This window comes from Gallinula chloropus, assembly GCF_964237585.1.
Source record: "Gallinula chloropus genome assembly, chromosome: 2".
In the NCBI taxonomy this organism is placed as follows: domain Eukaryota; kingdom Metazoa; phylum Chordata; class Aves; order Gruiformes; family Rallidae; genus Gallinula; species Gallinula chloropus.
The window spans coordinates 129,316,641-129,342,502 of NC_140086.1; the positions used below are offsets into that span (position 1 = coordinate 129,316,641).

The 25,862-nt window shown below is 40.0% G+C and overlaps 1 protein-coding gene across 2 annotated transcripts; it reads left to right on the forward strand.

Annotated features, from left to right (window-relative positions):
- Positions 1 to 545: 545 nt before the first annotated feature.
- TRA2A (transformer 2 alpha homolog) lies at positions 546 to 25,472 on the forward strand. Of its 2 annotated transcripts, none has more exons than XM_084280608.1 (8): positions 546 to 730; positions 9,640 to 9,773; positions 11,381 to 11,552; positions 14,159 to 14,347; positions 22,794 to 22,909; positions 23,430 to 23,537; positions 24,241 to 24,308; positions 24,496 to 25,472. In XM_084280608.1, the coding sequence occupies exons 1-8, from the start codon at positions 695 to 697 to the stop codon at positions 24,504 to 24,506; spliced, it is 834 nt and encodes a 277-aa protein (XP_084136734.1). In that variant the 5' UTR covers positions 546 to 694; the 3' UTR covers positions 24,507 to 25,472. The 2 variants fall into 2 exon arrangements, with proteins under 2 accessions (XP_084136734.1, XP_084136735.1); XM_084280609.1 differs by having other exon boundaries at positions 11,453 to 11,552.
- Positions 25,473 to 25,862: the final 390 nt, after the last annotated feature.

The window sequence follows — 25,862 nt, forward strand, 5'->3', positions numbered from 1 at the left end:
GAAGGCAACCTCCCGGCTTTGCACGTTAAGCAGCCCTTTGCTGTAGTAAGGTGCCAGCGGGGCCCGAAGCGTACGATTAGCTGCCACGGTTCTTTCCCGCGGCGCAGGAGCAGAACGCACAGGCAGCTCGGCCCCAGAGAACATGGCGGGGAGGGGCAACAGCGAGAGATGAGAAGCCAGGTTGATTGTTCACAGCGTGCGGGAGCAGAAGCTGGGACGAGAGGCTGCCGTTGGGCGGGGAGGGGCGAAGCGGCTGGAGGGGGGGGGGTGGGCACCGCGGGCGATACCCCCGTGCGGCGGCGCGGGCAGCACGGCCCCGAGAGCCGCCGTGAGGAGGCGGGGCGCCCCCTCCCCGCCGGCGGAGCGCGCGCACGGGGAGGAAGCTGCGCATGCGCGGCAGATCCTTACGAAGCTTGTCGCAGCCGCGCTCCTTGTCCCGCCGGCGGCGCCTCCTTTGTGACAGGCGGGCCGAGCCGGGCCCCGCCCCCCGCGCGGTGTCGGGCGCAGACGGAGCAGAGGCGCCATTTTGCGCCGCTGCGGGAGACGGTTTGGGAGGCTCTGGCGGGAGGGAGGTGGCGGCGGTGGTACCGGTAGCTATAATAATAACAGCAGCGATAACAGCGGTAGCGGGTACGGTTGCTGCTCGGGACTAACGTTCCCGTTCGCCCAGCCGCGTGGCCAGGACTCTGCCGACATGAGCGACGTGGAGGAGAATAACTTCGAGGGGAGGGTGAGTGGCCGTCCCTACCCGGGCCGTGCTGAGAGGGGGTGACCTGGCGCGGGGAAGGTGGGTGGGGATGCCTTTCTTTCTCTGAAGGTAACGCAGCTTGTCTCTAAAATGGCTTCTTCGGGCGCCTGAGGCTCAGCTGGGCCGTGGGCGAATCACGGCGCTCTCCTGACCCTGTCTCATTTGTTATTTTTTGGGGCCGGCCCGGCGCTGAGGAGCTGTCCCGGCGCGGGGCTGAGGGCCGCCGTGCTCACGCTCACACGCTTCCTTCTCCCATCACGCCTCTCCGTCCCCATCCCCCTCCGCCGGGGTGCGGGCCCTGAGCTCTGGTGCTGCGGGTTTGCCGCCACCCTCCTGGCGCATGCTTTTTAAGAACAGGGCTATAGTGGCTGTAGCCTGATATTTCTACACGGGTCTCTATTTATTTTCTTTCTTCCCTCCGTGATCCCGAGCTGCCCTGTTGTCTGCCGGGTCTAGGCTTCGGGGTCCTTGCCCTTCCGTGTGCCTCTGCCTGTGGGCAGTGCCAGTCTCCCGGGCTTGGCTGGAACAGCGCGGTCCCGCGCAATGTAACCGAGGCCTACACCTGCGTAAAAGAGGAGGCACTGGGGTCCTTTTGTGAGAGGTGCGCAGCCTCTCCTGGCTGCTGGCCTGCAAATAGGATCTTCTTTGGGCCAGGCTTCCTGAAGCCATCGGGGAGGTATGCCTTCGTTAAATCTTTGAAGCTCATTCATCACGCAGCTGAACACTCTGAACAAGCTGCTGTGGTTTTATAACCTTGTTAGGCCTGTTTCTTTTCTCTTCCCTCCGATAACTGCTGTTTTTCATCTACACGTATGACTGGACCCTTCAATTTTCAATTTGGGTTTTGGGTTTTTGTTTGGTTTTAGCTTGTTGGGTTTTTTTCTTTGATTATCAGTTTAAGCAGGAATGAGAAGCTGCTTGAAACAGGAATGAAATGTGTGGTTTGTTTTCACTCCCTTACTATTTAATCTTTTTAATTTTGCAGAGTTTTGGGGGTTTTTGTTCAGTTTTTAAGAGATGCTTTAGAGGAACACCTGAGCATCCTTTTGGTGGCTCTCTGATGAACCAGTGACAGCAGTTTTGCAGTTATGTGGGGATCACTGCCTGGGGAAACAAGCAATGAAATTTTAGAAGAGCGGTGAACTATTCCAATTACTATTTTTAGACAAATAATGTCGCCCATTCTTAGTAAAACGGAAACAAACCCACACCCCAAAAAACAAATGTTCCCTAGGATGAGAGTGCTGTATCTGACTGTGCAGTGACTGCTGCTGGTTCCTCAGGTGAGGTAAACAAAACCTGTTCTTGTGTCGACTGTTTGGACAAGGGTGGCAATATAGCTGAGCTCTTTTCAGTTAAACAAACTAATATCTGAAGGGAAAATGGACTACGTCTGAGAAAGTTGAGCAAGAAGTATGCTTTGTTGATTTTTAAAATTTTTACTTCAATCTCCCGATTTACAGGAAGATTTATATTCTTTAAAATTACTTTGTATCTATGCTGTGGTTCATTGTTAGGAAATATTTATGTTAGGTTCATCCACAGAACACTTGTACTAGGTTCTTTGATGGATCTGTTGTTTGTGTCACAAAGCTGATGTGACTGCATGGTTTCAGTATTTCTACACGCCTTCTGCCAAATGTAGAAGTGAATTAATGTTTAGATTATGTGAAGACCAAAAAGTCCTACATAATAGTTTTTGTAACTGCTACTTCTTGGCTCGTTCTTGTGGTGGAAAATTTACCTGTTGAAAGGAGCTGCTGACCGTGTTGAGTCTTCATTTGGAAAACTCCTATTTTTCTCTCCCTAACACTGGAATTTCTTGATCGATCTGGCATGTGGCAGTGTCTTGTCTACTGGTGTTGTTTATAACTGAACATAAAGACAGGTACTTGACTCGTATATTGTTGGGGGGGTGGGGGCTTTTTTGTTGTTCTAATGATGAGCATTAGTAAATAGGGCTTTTTATTCAGTAATACTTTTTTTATTTGTTGTTGCGATGCTACTAAAATACTTGAAAGTAAGACATTGTATTTTGGGTTGTAATGCTTTTTTTTTTTTTTTTTTTTCCCCTCCACTGAAGGTGCTCATAGGCATAAAATTAAGCACATTGTAACTTCGGGGATTTAGTGTTTAGTCTGCTGTTCCCAATTGGATAGAACTCGTGTTACACGCTGACTGTCCTGGTGGTTTGCTGTATGCAGGCACGGGGAACTGAGAGGAAATGGCATGTTTTGAATGGGAAAAAGAACTGCAGAAACTGGAAAAAAGTTTCTAAAGAACCTGCTTTCCTGGAAGCTTCTGCAAATAAGAATTCTGAAGCACCCTTTCAGTTGGTGTCTGATCATCCCCTCTGTCCCCCCATTTAAATAGCAATTAGGGTGATGTGCTTTTAAGAAGCTAAATGCCAAAGGAGTAGGGAGTTCAAATTTAGTTCGAGTTCTTTTATAATCTTAACTGTGTAGATAAGTATTATCCCTAAAGCACTTCAATGAAAGCTGTTGAAAGTAGTGATGAAGGCTGATACCAAGAGATGCTTAATAATGCATATTAATTATTGTATTGAGAGATTAATTAGAAACTATTTCTATTTTGCCACTTAACCTGTATAAGTAATTCAGTTAGTTTGGGGTTTTGTTTTTCCCACAGTATGATCAACAAATTTTACTTTTGTCTGTGCTTTGCCTCCAACTTATTATTTTAAAAATCATGCTGTTAATGAATCTCAACAGGAAATTTAGACTAATAATGGTAGTAACTTTCCAGTGAGTTTGCATAATTTGCGCTATTTAAAAACCCGAATTTTTAAAGTGTCGGATAAAATCATTGTAAAATAGTTAGGGTTTGTAATTACTCTTGAGCTCACTCATTTCTTTATTGGCTTTTTAAAAGCAAACATTAATCAGATATGCTCAGTCTAATTAACATGGGTTTTGTGTAATTTTATTTCAACTTAAGCAAGTTCTGTGGTAAGAATGTGGCTGATTGAAAAGAAGAATGGTGGTTTAATGGAAAGAAATTGAAAGAAGAATTAGAAATATACTGGACATGCTAGAACTAAGTTCAGGGGCATTAAGAATTAAAACATTTTAAGTTGTGCTGCTTATCCAGTGACTTGAATTTTGGAGAAGACAAATGTTCTTTGAGCAGGTTAGACAGATGAGGTTTTCAAAAGCTTAGTAGTTTTCTGCCAGTATTGATGTGCTGTTTATGTAAATAGATAAAATCTTTTATTAAGGACAAAACTAGCACTTCACATTGGTTATCTTTGTTCTAAGCAGATGCCTCTTCCTACTCTGTGCAGAATCTCAAGGTGGTCTCAGTCTAATAAAGCACTTGAAGAAATACATGGTTTTGCATATGAGCCCTCTTGCTCAAGGACGTGTGTACAGTTCCTACACATGCAAGCAGCTTTTCGATTAGCGTAACTGTGAACGCATCTTATATTTGCTTCCTGAAGCTTGTATGCAAAATTATTGATTTCATATCTGTTCTAATGTTAGTTACCTAAATCCAGTCAACTTTAAAGGTGGGGGGGCGGGGGGGGACAGGACTACAACACAGGCATATGGGATAGTACGTTTAATTGTGTTCAGCCTCTCCTGTAGTGGCAACCTGCCGTTGCTGTGGCAAGGAAGGCGTGTTGCATTTCAAGCTGCGGCAGGGGAGGTTCAGGCTGAACATTAGGAAGCACTACTTCTCTGAAAGGGTAGTCAGGCACTGGAATGCACTGCCCAGGGAGGTGGTGGAGTCACCGACCCTGGGGGTGTTCAAGGAAAGACTGGACGTTGTATTGAGGGACATGGTTTAGTGGGAGCTAGTAGTAATAGGTGAATGGTTGGACTGGATGATCTTTTAGGTCTTTTCCAACCTTGATAATTCTGTGATTTCTGTGAAATTCTAGATATTTTGGACCGCGTCAGCTGGGAAGACTGCTCTTTTTGAGAATTTCCCTCTTTTCCATATATGAGTAACTACAGAATCCTCCCTGAAGATACATATTTTCAAGTATCAGTTAGAAGATTAACTTGTAATTTCTAAAGTTTATTACTGGAGCTTCCTCTTCTTTGCTTGCTTGTTTTAATCAGAGCAGTATTACTGAGAAAAGCGTTTTCTGATGTTGACAACTTAAAATATGCGTGTCTTCCAGATAGCACAACTTCTGAGGTGCTTTTTATACAGAGGCTTATTATATTATGCTATTTAAATAATTACAGGAGAACAGCTCATTAAGAGATCAGGTTTATTTTTCATATATAGTGCAAAGCCAAAATTATTAAAATTCTCTTGTGAGCTTTGGGGAAAGCTGGTAGATTCATACTAAGACAGTGGTTAAAGTGTAATCTTGGATTGTGGGTTTTTTCATAAATGAGATGTCACTAGATTGTCAGTTTTATACTGAGAATGTAAGCTGCTGCTAAATTTAATTTTGACTCTGTATTTTTCTGTCCCCTTAAAAAGTTGGACTTATTTTTTGAGTTTCCGCGGGGGTTACTGGTAGTAGCGTTGTGAAGTCTGAACTAGCATTTTGCTGGCTTAATGGTATTGCTAGACTACTTGTTCTGTCCTTTTTTCACTCCTTGTGTATCCCCTAACAGGGAAAATGCATTTCGAATTAATTTCAACTGAAATTTCTGTGTGATTTGATGACACTTTTTTCCCCTTCTTGTTTCCCTTCCCATGCTTTGCTATAGAAAGACTAATTTAAGCCTATTCCATTCTTATTCTATTTAGCATATCACATTAAATTTTGATAGTGTTTCTGCCATACTCTGAAGTGATGAAATAAGGCATGCAAAGAGGTGTCAAAGAAAGAACAATTTTGTTTTCTTCCCCCCCCCACACACACACACCATGTTCTTTACCATACTCTGTCATGCTAGGTGGAAATTGAAAGAATGCATCTTAAACTTACACAATTCTACTTTGCATAGAAGTGTTTCAGAGGCTTTTAAAATAGTAATTATATCAGAAGGAAGCATTTCTTTTGAAGGATACAATGAAGAGAAACAGTAGATACAGCTTGCATCAATTATATGGTTTGAACAGTTGTCAGTCATGGCAGTGCATTCCATCCATACATTCATATCACTCTGTTTCGTACTGTTCTTCCTGGGAAGAGAGAAGGTAGAAAGGATGAAAAATACTCTTCAGTATTCTCTTTAAGTGCTTCTAGCTGTGCATCTTCTTATCCAGATAATTGGTAATTGAAGCTGCATATTTTGTGTTTACCTACAATAATTTCTTTGGCTCAAAGTTCCACTTGGTGAGTCATTGATCCCACATCCTGGGATGTAGTTGAAGAAGCCACCATATCTTGTTCTGAGGAAGCACACTGTCGCAATTAAAAAATTGAGGTTCTTTTTTATTATTTAGATTCAGATTTTGCTGTGGTCTTTGCTTTGTTTGTTTACTTCTTTGTAGTTTTGCCCTGGGGAAAGTGTTATTGACAGCATTGTTTTTTTGAAAGAGAAGTCTGATCTGAAGAGCATTAAGAAGTTACCTATCCTTTATACAGGCTGTAGTGATAGCAAATCTAAATAGTTTGATGTGGGACACAGTGATTATCTGCCTAAAGTTTATAAGGGTGAAAGTAGTGGCTGGACAGTTGTGTAGTAAAGCAGGGGGCATTAAAATACGTTCTGTTTTGCAAGATAGTTGTGGGATGAGAAACTGAGTTTAAGAAATAGTTTTATCTATGTCCCTTAAATGTTTGAGGACCTTTGTAACAGAAATATAAGAAAGTGTTGAGGATCCAGAGAGAACTTTTAGTCTTTCTTTCTCATGCTGTACTTAATTTCTGGTCAGAATGTTTAGATTGCATGAAGACTGGAACAGAATTGAGATATTTCCATGCTTTGGATAACTTGCTCTTATTAAAGATCACATAAAGAACGCTAACTACTTAATTTCTTATTTGTATTGCAAAGTGGATATTGTGCAGAATGATTGGGTTGGTCTGTGATGCAGACTAAGATAGTTAGCTAATTATTTTCTTATAGTAGAAAGTAGAGGATGAAAATTCTTTAAAATCTCCCTTTGTGACTCTTTGAAGCTCTGAATCTCTTAATCCCTGCCTAGTCTTGCTGATATGTCTTAAGGATGACACTGAAAAAGTACCTAAGTCCTTAAACTCTTGCAGATTGTGATTCCCTTAGTCTCTCTTTTCAAAGCATCGTAGGAGATATAACTAGGTGATCTGTGTTGCATCAGAAGATGGGATGTAATTGCCTGCCAATGACACAGTATGCAACTGCTAACAGGTAATCTCTTTAGCTGCAGTTTACATCTACAGTTATTTTAAGGAAGTTGAAAATGTGCAAAAACTCATGCTGTCATCGCTGTCACTTCAGTTTTAAAGTTCTGTGTGTGAGTGCAGCCCCTAAAGGGCTTGAACAGATAGTTCCAACAGGACTTGGCCTGCATGAAGTGATGTAATTTTTGCTGTTGGCAACTTTAATTCAGAATTGTCATAAATGATAGTTCAAAATTCTGTGGACGGTGTCGTAAGATGCTTCAGTTGAATAGATAAGGACACTAGCTAACTTGCATTGTGTAGCAGTGATTGGGTCCTTGGCATTTCTGGCACCTCTCAGCACTTCTAGATTGTGTGGTGTCTGTGTTTTGGGCTTTTGTTCTGTACAAGTTTCCAAAGTTGTTGTTACTCAAGAATTGTCCTTCAAATGCAAAATGCACTGACAACACAGTATTCTCATGAAGGAGTGACTGGGGAGAATGAATTTCTTCTGTTGGAAGGATGTCTTCTAAACATGAATGATATCACATTAAACGTTTTTATATCATGGTCACTTCTACCAGGGAGGGAAGTGGAAAAAATAATTCCAGATAAATTGGTAATTGTTGCAGGGAATGTAAATGTAAAGGGAGGAATTAAGGAGGATATCAAACAACGAAGAGTACAGAAAGAGAGGCAAGGTAACTAAAAAGCATGCTAGTGGTTCTACAAGGAATTTTTTTTATAGGGAACGGTTGAATTTCAAATGTAATAGTAAAACCAAATAAAAATTTGGTAATGTTTAGGTGCATGTACATCCTTTTATTTCAGTGAAAGTTGTGTAGCTAGATCAGCAGAGAGCCAGCTTAATAAGGGTAACCTGTAATGCAGACCTGATTATATGGTCATGTGCTACAGCCAAGCTTTTAATTTGGCCTTGACTGAGAAGTATGGCAGGCTTATCCCAATAGATGACATTCTCCATGTGTTCCTTGGCCTTTCTATTGAGGTAAAGGGGAAAGGTAGTGTGGCTGTAATGCTTGTTAGTAAGAGGTTTTTTAGGTTCTATTTCTGGTGGTTTTTATTGTTTTAAAATTCGTGAGCAGCATTCTTTGAAAAGAACTTCATCCCAAAGAACTGCAAAAGAAAATGTGTATTGGGATGTAGGCAGAGAAAGAAATAAATTGATGATGGCAGGCAGGAGGAGAAATGATGTGAATAAACATGAAATATAACACTTATGGGAGGGGAATTTGCTATGTGTGTTTTTCATTAGAATTTTTAAAATATTTTGTGAAATTAGAGATGTATATAGCCTACTATTTTGTAGGGTTTTTTTTTTATAGCTGAGCTCCCTAGAAATGCTGTATAAAATATGCTCTATAAAATGCGAGGAAATCCTAACCTGCTCTTTGTTTGCTTGTTTTCCTAGTTTTTCTCTTGTGTGCTTTATCATGCAAGAAAAAAACTCTTCTGTGTTTTATTTGATTGTTTTGAACTGCAATATTATATACCTTGGTTTATATAGATTGTTGTATGCAAGGAAAACAGGATAACAATGAGGAAGAAAAAGTAGAAAGAAAAATAACTTGTCTTGCATATATCTGTGTGCGTGTATTACGCGAGTAAGTATGTGCACAGACTGGAAATCTTTGGCCATTCTGTTGAACTGAGTGTCTTAGTAATAATATGTAGGAGTAGAATTTGGGATGGTCAATATTGAGTAGTACATAGTCATTATTTTAGGGGGGGAAGTCAGTTGTTGATACCAATACTTTATTATATTTGTGCTAATTAGTTTTTAGTGTATCTGTATCTTACAAAAAAAATCTGAAAGGGGAGGAGGGTAGTGCTGAAAATGCAGTAAAACACTGAGAACACAGTAAGCTCATTGTTAGAACATAGACACTCATACAGTTTTAAAGATTTTTAAAAAAAGTTGTTTTATAAAATAGTTTCTTGCACTTTACCTGCTGGTTTTTCAATTTGGTAGATAACATCTGAACTCCAGCAGAGTTTTTATAATCCCCACGTGCTTAAATATACTAAATGTTCTTTTTCCATTAAGGTTAATGTTCGTGAAGAAATTGAAGAGTTTTTTCCAAGAATGTGGAAGATAAATCAAGATAAAAGAAGGCTAATGAAAAGTATTAAAGATCAGAAAATTAAAATTGAATGGGGGAAAAAATTGAACAGAAGATTGGTCAGATAGAAGCACTTGAATGTTTTTTTAAGGCTATAATGAATTGTTTGAATTGGGGAAGAATACGCGAAGTATGAAAAATGAAAAAATGAAGAATGAAGAAAAGTAGAAAGCAAGAGTGAAGTAGAATTAAAAGAATCTGGAAGAATGAATGGGTCCTAGGTTAAGTAAATGTATGGTTTATGTTCCAGTGTCTGTATGATCAAGTTGTAGATGAATTTGCATGATTACTTAGTTAATAGAGAATTGGTGATCTGGTTCAAGCAGGGACCTATTTGAGGAAAGCATACAATATTAACAGTGGGTTAGCAAAATGAAATTTGTTTTGGAGGGTATTGCCTAACCATTTGTTTTTTCAGGAGCAATCAATATAATAGTATTACTGTACTTTAAATGTTAGGAGTTAGGCATTAATACAACCAATACCACTTTTAATACTGTCTTTTTTGTTAGGAGTCTCGCTCCCAGTCAAAATCTCCAGCTGGGAGCCCTGCTCGTGTAAAATCGGAGAGCAGGTCAGGATCTCGCAGTCCATCGAGGGCTTCCAAACATTCTGAATCTCACTCTAGGTCAAGATCAAAATCAAGGTATGTCCAGGGAGTTACTCATGTTATTCAGTATTACTGTTTATGCCTGTTCTTTTTGGTACATTTAGGAGATTATTTTTTCTCCCTTTCTACCAAAATTGTAAATCTACTGGGATGTATTAACAGGACGATGTTGATTTTCATGTCAGTGGTTATATAGGTGGTCAAACTTGTGGAAAGATGCCCTGAGTAATAAAGCATGGATATGTATAAATTAGTATAAATAGAAAAAAAATATAGAAATCACATCTAGAACTTGTAGATTTATCTCATGTGGAAGAGAGAAACGTGAATGTATCTCAATTCAGAAGGGATTACATCTCAGTTCTGTAAGATTTTATGCCTCCTTCCCCCAAAATCTTTTTTTTTTTTGGTGGGGAGAGCTCTTGTGTGGACCCCTGCTTTAAGAAAGAAGAAAAATTCAAGTAAGAGCTGCAGCAAAGGTACTCTGGCTTAGATAAAAAGAATTAGCTCTGGAAATGTTGGAAGATGCTACTTGGGGAAGTTATTTACATTCCTCTGTTGGAGGCTTTAAAAACAAAATCAAGGCTTTAAAAGCAAAACCTGAGAACTGCTGCTTCAGTTGGGCATGGATAGCTTCTTGATTTATGAGAGCTTTAAGATTTAAATTAATTTTTCAATGCTGCACGTGTATTTTGCTGTCTTTTTTTCTACACTGAGTGTTTGCAGAAACAAAGTTTTATAGCTCTCGGTTTTGAGAGAGCTTGCTCAAAATAAAGGAGGGATGTCTGTCTTTTTTTCTGTCACAAAACATCTGGCTTGCACTCTGTTCCCTTGAACCATCATACTCATGAAAATTGGGAGACCCTCCGAATCCTTTCATCTATGGAGAGAAAATCCAGCATTTGTAGCCCTGGAGAGGGGAAGAGGAATTGTGTAGTATTCCCTAGTTCTTGGGGAGTTTGAGTAATCAATCTTCCCTATTTATAAACTTTATACTGGTGCAGTCAAAGAATAGCTATTGTGCTCTGAATTCCCAAAGTTCAGCCGCATGTTTTAGCTTCTCTTCTTGCAACAAGCCTAGATAGATATAACTTGTTGATAGGGCACGTGTGCATGAAATCATGCAACTTTGATGGGATGATGCCTGTTCAAAACTGAGGTTATCATTATCTGTATGTTTGCAAAGAAGTATTTGAGCAATTAAGTAGGGTTGGGGTTTTTGTCTTTAATAATTTTCCAGCCTAGACTAACCTAATTTCTAGATACTGCAGCACTGTAGTAGTGCTGCCAGATCTTTCAGTTTTTCAGCCACAACAGTGTTTTACACTGTGGCGGATCTGGTTTCTCTGTCACTCTGCAAGTGTTAGTTACATGTGCTGCCAAGGTGATAGAAGTTTAAACTTTGAACTTCGTGAAAGCTTTCATGAACATAATCCTCACTGTATGCTAAAAATTAAAAATAATGCTCCCTGAGCAGGTTACTAGAGATCTGTGCAGTGTTTAGATGTGCAAAGTAGATGAAACTTAACTGTTTTAGTTGTGGAGAGCCTCTGAGAAATATATTAGCCTCTAGGAAACATAAGGCTTAAAATTCAATACATTGTGTGCATAGGCCCTGACTAAAAGCTTTCTCTTTGTTGAAGATCCAGGTCCAGAAGACATTCGCACAGACGTTACACTCGTTCCAGATCCCATTCCCATTCTCATTCCCATAGGAGACGTTCTCGAAGCAGATCATACACGCCAGAATACCGCCGTCGAAGGAGCCGTAGTCATTCTCCAATGTCCAATAGGAGAAGGCACACTGGCAGCAGAGTATGTCATGTTCATCAAGGCTGAGTATCAACAAAACAATTGCTGTTTATTTTAGTGAAGTCCAGATTCACAAAAACAAGAGCATTTCTGTATATGCTTGTCTGGAAGTATTGGTAAGATTGACAAGAGGAGCCAAAGTAAAAAATTCACAAGGGTATTTGCCTGTGACATACAGTATATTATGTTGAAGGTTGCTTGTGACTTTATACCTGAATAATGAATTTGGTTTAACCAACCCATGTGTTGCTAGCTAATGTATAAATTCTAACATAGGCTACAAAATTTACAGTTATGAAAAGGATGGTGAGTAAGTCATCAAATCTAAAATGAGAAGCAACTTGATACCTCTGTATGGGCAGAAAGAAGTACAGGCACACCAACCAAGATCGAAGATACAATTGCAAATATCATTGAGGGATTTCTCCCAATGGTTGTCTTGTATAATCTGTTCCGGTGCCTTAGCTTCTGGTTCCACATTGCTTCAGGCTGATCTAAATGAGTGCTGTTACACGGAGGTCTGCCCCTTCCTTGGTGAGGGCTGGGGTAGTTTTTGGATCCTTTAAGTTGCTATGGAGTTTTTCCTAATCCTATCAGAAAGAGTAGAGTTCTTTGCAGGTTTACCTTGGTGAAGCAGTTCACCAGGACCAGATAATACCAATGTGAGGGAGAAGACAAGAGTGTGTGGAAAAGGGCCGGACTACAGCAGTTCTAATGTACAGTGACTTAAGCAGTTGTAAAGTACTGTTCTTAGTTCTGCTTTTTGTGGATTGTTGCCAGTGTGTAATCATGAAGTAGTAAATATGAATCTAATGTCTTGAAAAATTGGCAGGAATAACTGAACTTCAGAAGGGTTAGCATACTTCTGCTGAAAGACGAATGAATCCACTTTACTGCGTTAGGAAATAGTAGAATATTTTTTTCTGTGAAGAAGTCCTTTTCCCTTGGAAATGACTCTGAAATACAAAACTTATTTTCATAGTGAATTTCACATTAATTCTGAGGAGTAGTTCTTGTAGTGTCAAAATGAAACTCAAACAGATTTGAATCCCATCAATAACAAGGTGCTAAAGGCACCACGAAAATTGGTGGCTATTTTACCACTTCTGACTTTGTAAAGAGAGCTTGCATACTGTGCTGGTACGAGGCAGTACAAAAGTCTGATGTAAAAGCTGACTTTTTAGTGTTGCTGTAACTATCACTTGTCACTTCCTCCACACAGACTGATTTCTTTATACTTCTCTTGCCTCAGAAATAGTAATAAGGTAAGGGGGTTGTAGAAAAGGACAATGCTGATAACTACTGTGTGGAGAGACTTGTCCAAACAATGTTTGAAAGACCGAGAGAATTAATTAGGCTCACAAGAGTTTCAGTAATCAGAGAGATATATAGCTGTTAATGTCACTGAGTTATTAGATTGAAGTGGGCTAAAGAAAACTAAACCTGTGTAATTGAAACTTTTGAATGACAAACTACCAGTTTTTCTTGTGCCCTTCGTCTTTAATAAGGAATTATAAGATTCATGTCTTAAAATGAAAACCAAACTTCAAATATAGACCTCACTTTCACAGTGAATTCCTTAACAGAACCTCTGAAGAGAATGCGACAGATATAAACCTCCTAATTCTTTGAATCAGGTTGAAGGCAAGCTCTGTAGGGATAAATATCAATGGCTTTGAAAATATGAAACTGAAATACAGTTTTCAACTGTCTCAACTTCCAGTTACTGTTTTAGCAGAAATGTTAAATCCCTACGCCTGTTACTGCTTCTTCAGATTGCTTTATCTAGTGTAACAGGTGCCAGAGGCTTAACTGAAATTATTTTGAGTAAAATAATTCTTACAATGGAATTGGTATTAGCTGACCTTTCTGGCATGTAGAAAAATTTTGAATCTAATAGAGAAATTACAGTACCTTGTACAATTGTACGATTTCGTATTTGACTTACTTAATACACTTAACTTCGACTAAAGTAGATCTGTATCCCAAAGAATGTTGGAGCATCCAGAGTCTTGCTCTAGAAAAGTGTGCATGCTTTTTTGGATCAGTGTTACAGAATTAACCTTCATCACTCACTCCTGTTTAAGAAGCTGATAACTTTCTTAAAGTTTACCAGTGGGCAGAGATAAATTAAAATGTAAACACTGACTTTCAGTGTAGTTGCACAGGAAATGCGTGGTGGGGGAGTTTTAGTAGAAGCTGATTTTTTAGTTCAGCTGTTGCTGCTTAGGAGTGCAAATGTATCAGCATGTGCAGCTGGAGCCAGCATGCACTCTTCAGTGCTAGGAGTGACTGTGCAGTGAGGCTGAAGGTGGGAGTTGAGGCTGGCTGACCTGTTCTTCACATATACCTGTGTGATGTCTGCAGCTTTTCTGTAATCAGATAGCTTTTTTTTCTCAGCTTTTCACCAAAATGAGAAATGCATCTTTGTGGACCTTCTAAAAATCTTGATTGTTTTTGACAATATCTTACAATTGAAATTATAGCTGTTGGAGTATTAAGCTTTGTGACACACACTGCTTAGTTTTCTTCAGAGTAAAAAAAAAAAATTGAGAATGTGTAACTTGTTTTTAATAAACTTAATTGGAGTTGAATGTTTGTTTTACCAGGCTAATCCAGATCCAAATACATGTCTTGGAGTGTTCGGCCTCAGTTTGTATACTACCGAGAGAGATCTGCGGGAAGTCTTTTCCCGTTACGGACCTCTGACTGGTGTCAATGTCGTTTATGATCAACGGACTGGAAGATCAAGAGGATTTGCTTTCGTTTATTTTGAGAGAATTGATGACTCTAAAGAGGTAAATTCATGCTGTACTACTCGACTTCATGGATACCCCGGGGAGGAGGGGGGAGAACCCAACCAACCGAATGTTTTTGAGTATGTGTTCGCTAGCAGGTTCTTACAGTGAGATTGATTAAAAGTGTTTTGTTCAAATAATATGGCACTTTTAAAGAGATGAAGCATTTTAGCTCAGTATTCAGAGGCTTGGGCAAATTTAGAGTATGAGATGCCTGTATTGAATCACTGATGAGTGTTGTGATTAGGTTTTAAGTTTGTTGCTTCATTGTTACCTTTAGACACACATAGAAGCCTTGTATTTTTAAAATATTTTGAAAGCTATCTTTTCAAAGTAGCTTTCTTTATGAAAGTTGAAGAGATCTGCTTTGCATTTGCTTTTCTAAAAGCATGTCATCACCCGTGGAAAAATAGCCGGTTTAGTCTTGATTTGTGCTTTGATCAGTAACACTGCAAGCTATATAGATAACTGTTTACAGCTGGCCTGAGTTATTGTCAGTATAATTGATCTGTAAGGAAAGAATGGGAACAGTAGGCTGTATTAATTTTAAGTCTTCACTGTGGGGTTGTCTCTTTTGGGCAAACTGAGTCACAGATTTCAAGCACCTAATTTATGGATTTGCCATTTCACTCTGTTTACATTAGGTAAGTATATTCATAATGCTTGGAGGGAGGGTGACAGTATGGGTGAGAACCTACTATCAGTAGCTGAAACAAAAATTGATGCTAGTTGATACTTTAATGAGAAAATGTTTTATGGATGACTTGGTTGGACTAGACTCACTTCTGTTCTTTGGCTGATACCTGATATGATGCAGCTGAGAACCAGTGTATGGAAAGACAAAGGTTTGTAGGTGGGTGTTTAGCTGTTGCAGTAAAGGGACGCACAACTTCACCTAGTGTCCCTTCTGTATTTTCCTACTATCACTTTGACAGGTTAATAGAAAGTTAATGGGGTGGATAGTTTTATATTCATCTTCAGTGGCCTACTGTCTTCTAACTTTTAGCCTTATATTTCTTTGCACTCTGATTTTGGTAGGATTTAGAAAGATTACCGTTTTTTACAACACTTAATATGTGAAATACTTGCACAGTATTTCTTGTCACATTCATGTGCCAGTCTTGTCTCTCTTACAGCTTCATATATCTTTAGAAGTAGGGTTTTGCCTGGTTGCCGTGAGCAATGGTCCTGCATGACACCAAACACTTTCTTGAAATGTTCTGTGTAAATAGCATGAAGTAATTTGTTTAGTATAAAACTGTTTTGGCAGACACTACACAACTAGAATTGAGTATTACTCACTGTCAGAAATAGAGAAATAAGGATGAGCACCTTAAGCAGGAACTTTGGAGTGTAATTAAGACGTTTTTTATTTCTTCCCCAGTGGGCTGGTGTGTGAGTGGGAAGAGGATCCAAAACCTCCTAACACTTTGAATTTACATAACTGAAATGCTTTGGTAAAGAGGACAGGAAAAAACTTACTTGATGTTGCAGGCCTGGAGGTCAGATTTGAAGATTGCAAGAAGTGGCAGCTAGTGTAGAAAAAGGAGTTAGAGCTGTAGGCATGAAACTCAGTGACAGGCCCTGTAGGAGAATGCTGAAGGACACGATGTAATTCTCTGTGTGAAAGATTGATCAAAGTTGAGTACACGTAAAAGCAGTGACACTTTATTTTTTATTGAGTAAATACCATTGTTCTTAAAAAAAGTCCACCAAAACCTACCACACACAGAACCCCAACACCCTAAGCCTCCAAATAAAGAGAAACTATAACTCTTAAGATGCTGAACTAAATTCCAGCCCTCTTAAAGCAGTCCTGTGTAGATCAAATGCATGGAGCTGTAACAAAAAAATGAGGACTTCCTATTATCTTCACTATTGTCCTTCCAAGAGAGGTAACACTAGGAAGCCTCTCAGCTGATACGCTCTCAGACAATGATAATACTAAAATTCTACACCAAATGAGTTGTGAGGAGTTATGTTTAAACTTCAGTAACTTGGCTTGAGATGGGTTACTATCAGTACTGTGGATTCTGTTGCAGTTGAAGCACCTCAAATTCCTTCTTGTCACCAGGTTACTGTTCTTACTGTATCAGTTACTGAGCTGGTTAAAATGTTGCTGTGTATCAAGATTCTTAAACCAAGTGATGTACTGTTTCTGGCTCCATGTGGTGGTAAAGATACTCTGAACTGTCAGCTATCTAGGCGTGGTGGAAGTTCATAGACAATGTAAAATACTTTTTTAAGGGTGATTCTTTGCAGTGTCCTAAAAATGAGAAATGGGCAGCAATAAAGTTTACTTTGACTTAAGCTGGTTTAGACTTTTATGACGCCATAGCAGCCTTTTCATTACCTGTTCATTATTGTATTTGTTATAAAGAGGAACAGACATTTAGCTTTTGATAGCTACTGGATAGAGGAGCTGTTTGAGCATCACAGTAGCTTCAGGCATTCTACCTTAAGAGGATTGGGAAAGAAATGTTGAGTGCACATACCTGTTCCAAAGGACATTTCAACTCGGCTAGATTTGAGATGAAACTTTCTGACGGAAGATTCCGTTTTTCACCAGATAGATTCCCCCTGCCCTGATAAGCAATACCAAATATTGCTTATCTTTTGCTTTTGCCTCGTGTGTTGGGGTGTCTTGGCCACCTTTCTGTTAAATCTTCAGAATCATGTGTGCAACGTGGTGCAAAAGCCAAGATCTGTAAACATCTGTTGAAGACCTGTTCCTCAGTACTGGCATTCTTTCTTACATAGTTCTCAGTATTGGCATTGAGCCAGCCTCGTAATACTGCTCTTCTCCAATGTTCTCTCTAACTTGCCCATCACATCAGGATTTTCTTCCTGTGCTTAGAGGAATACAAACATTTATGTACTGGGATGAGGGAAAAAGTATGTTGAGGGGGGATTTATTATTTCAGTTAACAATAAATTGAGAGGATTATGAGTAAAAAATGCTGGCTATTGTAGGGAGATGATTCTTAATACAGTTACCGGGGTTTCATATGCCAATATCTACCTTTTCAGTAACTCAGAATGTGAAGTATTAGTAGTTGTTTAAACTGAGGCTCCTGTGACTATATTATTTGTCTATGGCCAGGACTCATCTGAGAAGCATTAGCTACAGCAGCTGTTGGCAATACAGAATTTTCTGTTTTTCTGTGCTAGTCTCATGCTCTTGATAGATTTGACCATCTTTCAGAACCAATTTCTGAAGTAATAATCATTACCGATCAAGACAAACTTTATAAAGCCAAACTGAACTAATAATTCAATTGCCAAAGATCAGAATAATAGGGGGTTTTATTTTAATTTGCAAGGCACTTAATCTGTGGTACAACCAGACCAGTTTAGAATCGTCAGTATTGACCAAAACTACCCATAGATTGTTGAAGAAATGCCTACTGATTGTAGTATCCAAAGGGACCCTTGATATATACTAGAAAAGAGCACAAGAAGGTCTCCTGTTTGGAATTACAAGTTACAGAATTCTAGTGACTGAAATATCATGAAATTGCTAATACTCGCAGAAACATCTGGTTCTCTAAAATTTATTTATTGACTCTGAAGCTCTTTTAAATATGCTTTAAAGAGAATGCATTTAATCAATAGACATTTACACTCAGAAATGTATACAGTAAATAATTATTGACAATTTAAATTTTTTAAAACAAAACTTCAAGCTAGAGAATAGAGATTGACTCTCTTTCAGAGGTGAAAGAGACCCTGAATTCAACCAGGCAGCAAGTGTAAAAAGCCGTATTTCTTAAATATTTTTTTTCATCCCATCAGACTTTTTTTTTAAAAGAATGTCCTCCTTAAATCCAGACCTGAACTAGTGATAGTTATGTACCGATGGGGGTTGAGAGGTGGAAAAGCTAGTCCATTATGTTTATCCATCTCATGCTGTACCTGTGATGCAGTGGAGATGGTGTTTTTCTTGGTAGCATTAAGTGCGATATAGAATGGCCTTCAGGCAAAAAAAAAAACCCCAAGGAAGAACCACCCCCCAAAAAACACAGCAAGGAAAATACAGTTATTTTTAAATCATTAAAATAATTTTCAGAATGAGCCCCAACATAAATTGCTTGTGTTTGGCTTTTCATGTGTATTCAATCTATATACTTCCCTAACTTCATACTGATTTCACCTTACTGAAGCAATTCAAAGCCGTTAGATGCAGTTGGAATTGAGACTTGATGATCTTCTGTGCAATGCAAATGATATCTTGAAGACCACAGTAGAAATATGAAGCAACTGCGACATCAGCTCAGGCAAATAAAGTTCTCTCCCTCCCTTCTCCCTACACCCTTTCACCATGTTGCAGTTTTGTGAGGCTGTGCTGCTGAGGGGGGGGGGGGGGGGTTAAGCAGCAGTTAAGAGTTTTCTGCCAGCCTAAACTATAAACAACGAGCGATTCAAGGCCAAAGTCGCGGCCCGAGAGATAGTCAAAGCGCCTCTGAGAATCACATCTAGGAGAAAACAACCCAGAAGCAGCTGCTGGGAGCGAGAAGATGTAACGAGCTGTGCAGACACCAAGGCCAGAGAAGGGCGGGGGAGGAGGCGGCCCAGGTGCCGGAGAGAAAGATGCCCCTGCAGCCCATGGAGAAACCTGTGGAAAAGGCTAAGACCCCACCTGCAGCCCGTGGAGGGGCTCCATGCTGGATGGAGCAGGTGGAGACATAGAGAAGATACTGTGACCCCTGCCAGCACTTGCAGTGTGAGGAGAATCAGAGACACAGAAATGAGCAAGAGAGTTTTGCATCAGAACAGGCTTGCTGGGAGAGGCTTATAACCCTGTGGAGGACTGGGACTGAGAGACAGTGTGATAGAGAGCAAGCCCTGTGGGAAAGAACTCACATTGGAGGACTATCTCCTGTGGGTGAGACCCCATGGTGCAGCAAGGGGAGGGTGTGGAATGAATGCCCACCCCCGGTCCAGAAGGAAACCAACTTGCAAGGGACTGACCAAAGCCCCCATCTCCCAGTCCCTGCCCCCCTGTGCTGTGATCGGGGAGGAAGAAGGGAGTGAAATCATGACTAGAGTGAAGTCGGCTAAGAAGGGAGTGTGGGTGGGGGGGAGATAGAGGTGTTTTAAGATCTGAAAGAGGAAAACAGCTCATGAAGAAGTAACCAAGAACCCCATTTTTTCCTAGTCCCTGCCCCCCTGTACTGCGAGCAGGGGGAAGAAGGGAGGGAAGTCTGCTTAAAATGGACGGGTGTGAGGAAGGTGCTACTGAGAACCCCATTTTCCCCAGTCCCTGCCCCCCCATCCCCCGTACTGCGAACAGGGGGGAAGAAGGGAGCAAAATCCTGGCTAAAGTCTGCTGAGAAGGGAGTGGTGGGGGCAAAGGGTTTTAAGATCTGATTGTGTTTGTTTTAAGATCTGGTTGCGCTCCCGACTCTGGTTTTCACTGTTCTTTGTAGTGCAGTGTAATAAATTAGGTAGTTTGTCTCTTCTTCACTTTGTGTTGAGTCTGTTTTGCCCATGTCGTTGCTGACAGAATGATCTCTCCCTGTCCTTATTTTGACTCCTGAGCCTCTTAATATGTATTTTCTCCCCTGTCCAACTAAGAAGGGGAGTAATAGACTGATTTTGGGTGTCTGGCCTCCAGCCAGGGCTAACCCAACACACCCCGGTAACTCCAGTTGCAGAAACTTTCCAGGCTGTTCCCTTGTCTAAGCTGCCCTTTGTGGCATTATCCAAACTGAAATACTGTGTAATTCCTTTCAGCAAATTTATGGTTAACTAATACCACCAGTCACTTGTGTAAGCTTGTGCATACAATTAAAAGTTTGGTGTTTCCAAACTCGTTTTACTCTACCTAAATGCTAACACATGTAGAAAATGCTGCATACTGTAATAAATATATCAAATGAAATTGAAATCTGTTAAATGTAATGCTTGGGTTTCTAATTGTTTGGAGGTGCTGGAGGCTGTGATCCTGTAAGTTTAACAAAATGATCAGGTCTCAAACACCCTACAGTTCAAATAATTTGAAGGAGTTTTGTTGTTACAAATAGACTGCTGTAGGTTTAAAACTATAATCTAAGGTTGAATGTTTGCATGTGGCATTTCTAGTCCTCACTTTCTGTTTCTGTCTGCAAATATATGTGTATTCCAGCCTGTGAAGTTCATTTTTCCTTAGAATTCACAACCAAAATGAATAGTACGTGTTTATAGGATTCCTGTTGGCTTGTTTGCTTACTGCAAGTCTTTTAACAACAATATTCAGATACTTGTAAGAAAATCTAGGTTGATACAAAAATGAACTGTTGACAGTTAAAGGCTCCTGAGAGGGTATTGTGTGTCTTCAACCCCAATGTAATTTGATTTTTCTCTTCGGTGTGTGTTTCATTTGATGGTCTGGAAAATACAGTTCTGTGTTTTAAACATAAAGCTAAGAAAATCAAAATTTTAATATTAGGTAGGTCTTTAGACATTGTGACTGGTTCATGCAAACTGATAACTATGAATTAATCCCTGTCCACTGAACTGTAACACATTTGGTACTTAAAAAAAAAAAAATTACCAAGTCACAAAATTACCTGATAATCTGTTGTGCTGATACATTACACTTAAAAGAACAAACATATTTAAGACGTGTACCAGATGTTCTGGATTTGAGGTGACTTCTTGTCAGCTAAGCTTACTACTTTGCAAGTTGTTAATCGGGCATAATAATGCCACGAAGCAAAAAAAATCCCTACCTTTCACCTTGCATATTGCTGCATTTCCATTTCCATGTTTTTGTCACAAAGCTGATTTTTTTTCAGCCAGCTATTTGAAGCCTTTGTTTTTAGGTTTGTGCACACTCACACGTTCCTAGGGTGTGTGCACGGGTTTGTTTTAAATTAAATCATCCTTGTGGAATGGGACTTGAAAACTAAAAGGTTTTTCAAGGCTGGGAAACTAAAGCTAACAATTACGTTTTGTTGACAAAACATAACTTCAGTGTATATTGAAAGACTTGAAATGCTCTTTGATACTCTGTCTTGTAACTAGTTAGCTAAATGTAGTTGGGTTTTTTATTGGAATGGGACTCACTAGGTGGCGATATAGTATAGATATAAACAGCGCTATTAAACCGCGGCGAAACTAAGTGTCTTGAATAGGGCAGTGAGAACTCTCAGTGACTTCCAGTTTGGGAAGGTTGCAGTTGAATCGTGTGTGTGTCATGACTTGTTTCCTCTCCTCTATAACTTGTAAGCTAAATCAATAAGGTTCCGGTTAGAAAGCTGCAAAAAGTTACAAATCCGAGTAGTTAATTGTTTTAATTATTTTTTTAAAAAGCTTTGCTTAGAGGCGCATTCATGTTCTGAGGTTGTGTATTGTTCCTCACAGTTTAATAAAAGCAAAGTGGTTCCCTCCTTCAACTCAAGATTGTAATGGTGTCTCTTCACATCAGAAAAGTTGAAAATAATGTGTATTGGGCTGAGTGCTGTGCTTAGTGTCACAAACCAAGTGGTGTGTGCTAGTATTTCAGAAAGCCTAGAGCAGCTGATGACAGATCAAAACCTGCTTGCTTTGCAAACTTCAATAGCTTTTAAGTCCAGTTTTAACTGTTTATTAAATTCTTGAGGTTGTAGGCGCGTGTGTTTGGGGGGGTGTTTGTTTGGGGTTGTTTTTTTTTTTTTAAGTTGCCACTGTATGAATATAATTCTCAGAAGTACACTGTGCTCCTTTGAAAAACTGTTTTTATGATTTTGGACTTGTGAAAGACCACTGTGTGGATTCTCAGAGACTAGAGAAGCCGGGGCTAGAACACCCAGCAGGCGTGTGCAGGGGCTGCGGGTGGGTCTGAAGGCACAGGCTTCTCAAGCGCAGACCCTTACATGTGGCGCTTTATCGAGCTGCTATTGTGAGAGTGAGTGGGGAGGAAGGTTGTAATTAGGTATCCATGTAGGCTGAACCCGCCATTTTACTAAGCCCTGCTGGAGTAGGTCCTTGTAAGGGAGATGGCAGGAGGCTGGGAGAGCATGAAATGGCAGCCGACTAGCAGTAATCCGGCCATATGCACCCTACAGGAAGCCACTGTTCTGCACAGCTTTTGAATCCGCCCGTCCCCTCTGGGTCAGAGGCGGCAGGAGGAAAAATGCAGTTTTCACAAAAAAGCTGTTTTGTCTTTCGGTTTTACCTCTCTGGTGGGCAGGGGGCAAAGTCTAGGGAGCGTGACTGCGTGCGGGGCTAGCGCCGCGCTCTCTCAGGAAGGGATTGCGTGTCACGTTACTCCGGCACCCCAGTGCAGTCCTGTAGCAGTGCCGGCAAGCGGGCCGGGGGACACAGATGAGCCGTTCGCCACAGTGGGGCACTAGTAACCAATCTGAATAAAACAAAGTCAGGACTTGTCTTTCTGGTGGAAAATAATGTGTTTTGTACGTAGCCTCCCATAATTACCAGTGCGTTGTAGGTTTCACGTCCCTCTCCTTTGTGTCTCCTGCAGGCGATGGAGCACGCAAATGGCATGGAGCTGGATGGCAGGAGGATTCGGGTGGATTATTCAATCACGAAGAGAGCACATACACCCACCCCAGGCATCTACATGGGCAGGCCAACACAGTAAGGAGCCCACTCATTTCCTGTAATGGAACTAAAATTCATTTAAACTACATGTTTAGTGTCTAGTTGAAGAAACAAAGCTACAGATACTTTTTTTTTTTTCAAATTTTAGAGTTATGCCAGTTGTCTTTTGTCACAAAGATATTCATATAACGTGGTACTGTGGTTCCCATATACTATTAAATCTTACTCTGGTTTACTGTATCTTTATTTATAAAAAATACTGAAGGAGTTATATTAAAAAATTTTATCCAGTGTGGGCACTTACCCTACTGAAATACTGAAGTGCCCATTTGCCTTTGATTTTGGTGGGCCTTAGGCTCAAATCCCTCATGGGTTTTCAGGGGGCAGGGGGGTGTTAAGGGCTTTTTCTTTAAATTTTTTATTGTTAGATTGTTTCATGGTGTAGTATTGAGTGTCTGATTTACAAGAACACTTAAAAAAAAAACCCTTTAAAATAATTTAAATCCAGCTGAAGAGTAAATACCTAAAGTAATCTTTCTGCTTTTTCTCTTAATAGCAGTGGAGGAGGTGGTGGTGGAGGAGCAGGTCGTCGTCGTGACTCATACTATGATAGGGGGTATGACAGGGGCTATGACAGATACGAAGAATATGAGTACAGATACAGGTATGGAATTTTTATTTAATATCTGTCGGAACTGGATTTCGGGGGTGGGGGGAGGTTTGGTGACAAAAAGTGTTACTCAGCTTGTAGCAAGACTCTGCCTGCTGCATGGTAGAGCCTCATTACTTTGGGCTTTGTGGGATTAAAGTATTCATAATCTTCTGTGTTTATGTAATTTGGTTTTACAGGAAACAGTTGTACAAGGGGTTAATTTTACCTGAATGAGGTAGAGCATGTGTCCTTTGAATCTAGTGGGCAGATAGAAGGGGAACTCATTTTTCCATGCTGTATATAGAAGCAGGGACAGCTGAGACACAGTGCTGTTTAAAAAGGGGTTATTTGTAGATGGGATTCTTAATGCTTGACATTTCATAACCATCTTGCTGTTTGAAAGTTATCTAGTTTCAGAGAATGTTGCTCAACAAGAATTGCAGGCATCTGCAAAAGCACTTCATGCATTTCCAAGGCTAGTGAGAGTTTATTAAATTCTGTGTCTGGGAATATCTTACAGTTTTAAACACAACATGCAGAGAAATATAAAAGCATTTGTTAAAGAACTGTAAGACACAGCCAAATAAAGCTGAAATCATTCATGCAGGCTAAGTCTTTCCGTGCTAAGGAAATGGTTCTGTTCTGTAGAAGTGATGTGAATAAGGCTTCTTTCATAATGGATGTTGTTGAGTTGCTTTTTTAATTTCCTTTAAAGGAGACGATCACCGTCGCCTTATTATAGTCGATACCGATCGCGATCGAGATCCCGTTCCTATAGTCCAAGTAAGTAAATACAAGTGAATAAATAGAATGTGGCTGGGTTAAACCTTGTAACCTTGTTGTTCCTAGTATCAATCAGTGGGAAATCTGAATGTGAAAGCAAAAAAAGCTGGGCACATGAAAGCTAAGCTGATAGGGGTACAGTTGGCTTATAGTAATTGTGGTGTGTTGTTTTCTTTCTCTCTTCCAGGGCGCTACTGAAGATCAGAAGAGTTACGGTTGAGGATGTGATTTTTAAATACAAAGTTCAGACCTTAGTGTCCCTGCTTTCCCTCCCATCCCTGCCTTCCTTGTCCTCCATCCAGCTCTTTTACAAATCTTTGGTTCATTTAGAATATACATATTTTTCAGTTGAAGTACTCCTGTTTCCATCCCTCCTTATTGTAATACTCTTAAATATTGTAATTGTTGTAGTTTTTGTGTAGTAAAACCTCTTAAGTAAAATGAAATAGAGAACCCAAAGTGCTGATACATTTTGGAAGTCATTCCTATTTTGTATTTAAACCAATTGGACTCCTGACTAATCAGAAGAGAGCATTGATATTTTTAAAGCTTGCATGTCATATGTAATATACACACTCAAATACTTTAATATAAACCTGCATTTCCATGTAACTTGTTAATCTTTCTGTTAAAAAGTTTACCTATTACTTTGATAAGCAAGTAATGACTTTGAGCCTTTTCTGTAATGACAAATGTTACTTAGATAGTCATGAACCAGAGAATATTTTTTTTTTTGTCAGATAGTTGCTTTGAGTGTAGACTTCTTGAGCTAGAGAAAAATTTGGTATTTGACTGACTGAGAAAATAGATCCTTGTACACTCAAATTTAAGGCTGTGTTTTATAGATAAAAGTTTCTGGATTGCTACACAGTGGATAACATTTGAAGTTAAAAATGTACAAATCCTGGGGGTTTTATTGTACTTGGTTGGATAAATATTTCCCCTTAATTGGTGCAGAAGAAAAAAGGTATTTATTGAACATAGCAATTAGTTCTATAATTTGCTGTTCATTTAAACAACAAAACCCACCAACTTTTTTGGTATTGCAGTAATGATTGAAGAAGTTTTGTTTCCAGTCCTTTTTGAAGTTTTGAAAGTATGGATGGAAAAACCTACACCTATATGTAAACCTTTTTCCTCCTCAATAAAAAATAATTCCACTGAGATGTGGCTTCTTGTCTTCTGTGCTGCCTTTCACATCCACTGGGAATACAGGGTAAGAAAGACTCAGTACTGATATCCCGATGGTAAGGTCACCATTTATCGGTCTCTGTCTTCCCTCAGGGTTAGTGTGCAGTGACACGGGGGGTGGCTTAGCTTGGACAGTAGTCCAGACTTCTCTTGTGCCACCTTTGGCACTTGCTGGAGTGGTTGTGAGGTGGTTGAAGGAAAGAAACCTTCCTGCCTTAGTTTCCAGTTCTGGGGAGTTTGGCCCTGTGAAATGACTTGATATGTGGCTGGTTGAACATCAAGCGTTGGCGCAGCCAAAGGAATCGGGCAAAAACCATTTGTCCTGATTGTCAGGGAAAGCCACCAAAAGAGCTGGTTGTGATT

What these genes read in the sequence shown, in the direction of transcription:
- TRA2A (XM_084280608.1), top strand. Translation starts at nt 695, where the DNA reads ATGAGCGACGTGGAGGAGAATAACTTCGAGGGGAGG. An exon ending in AGGTCAAGATCAAAATCAAG is followed by an intron (nt 9,774 to 11,380) that starts GTATGTCCAGGG and finishes TCTTTGTTGAAG; the next exon opens with ATCCAGGTCCAGAAGACATT. An exon ending in TACATGGGCAGGCCAACACA is followed by an intron (nt 22,910 to 23,429) that starts GTAAGGAGCCCA and finishes TTCTCTTAATAG; the next exon opens with CAGTGGAGGAGGTGGTGGTG.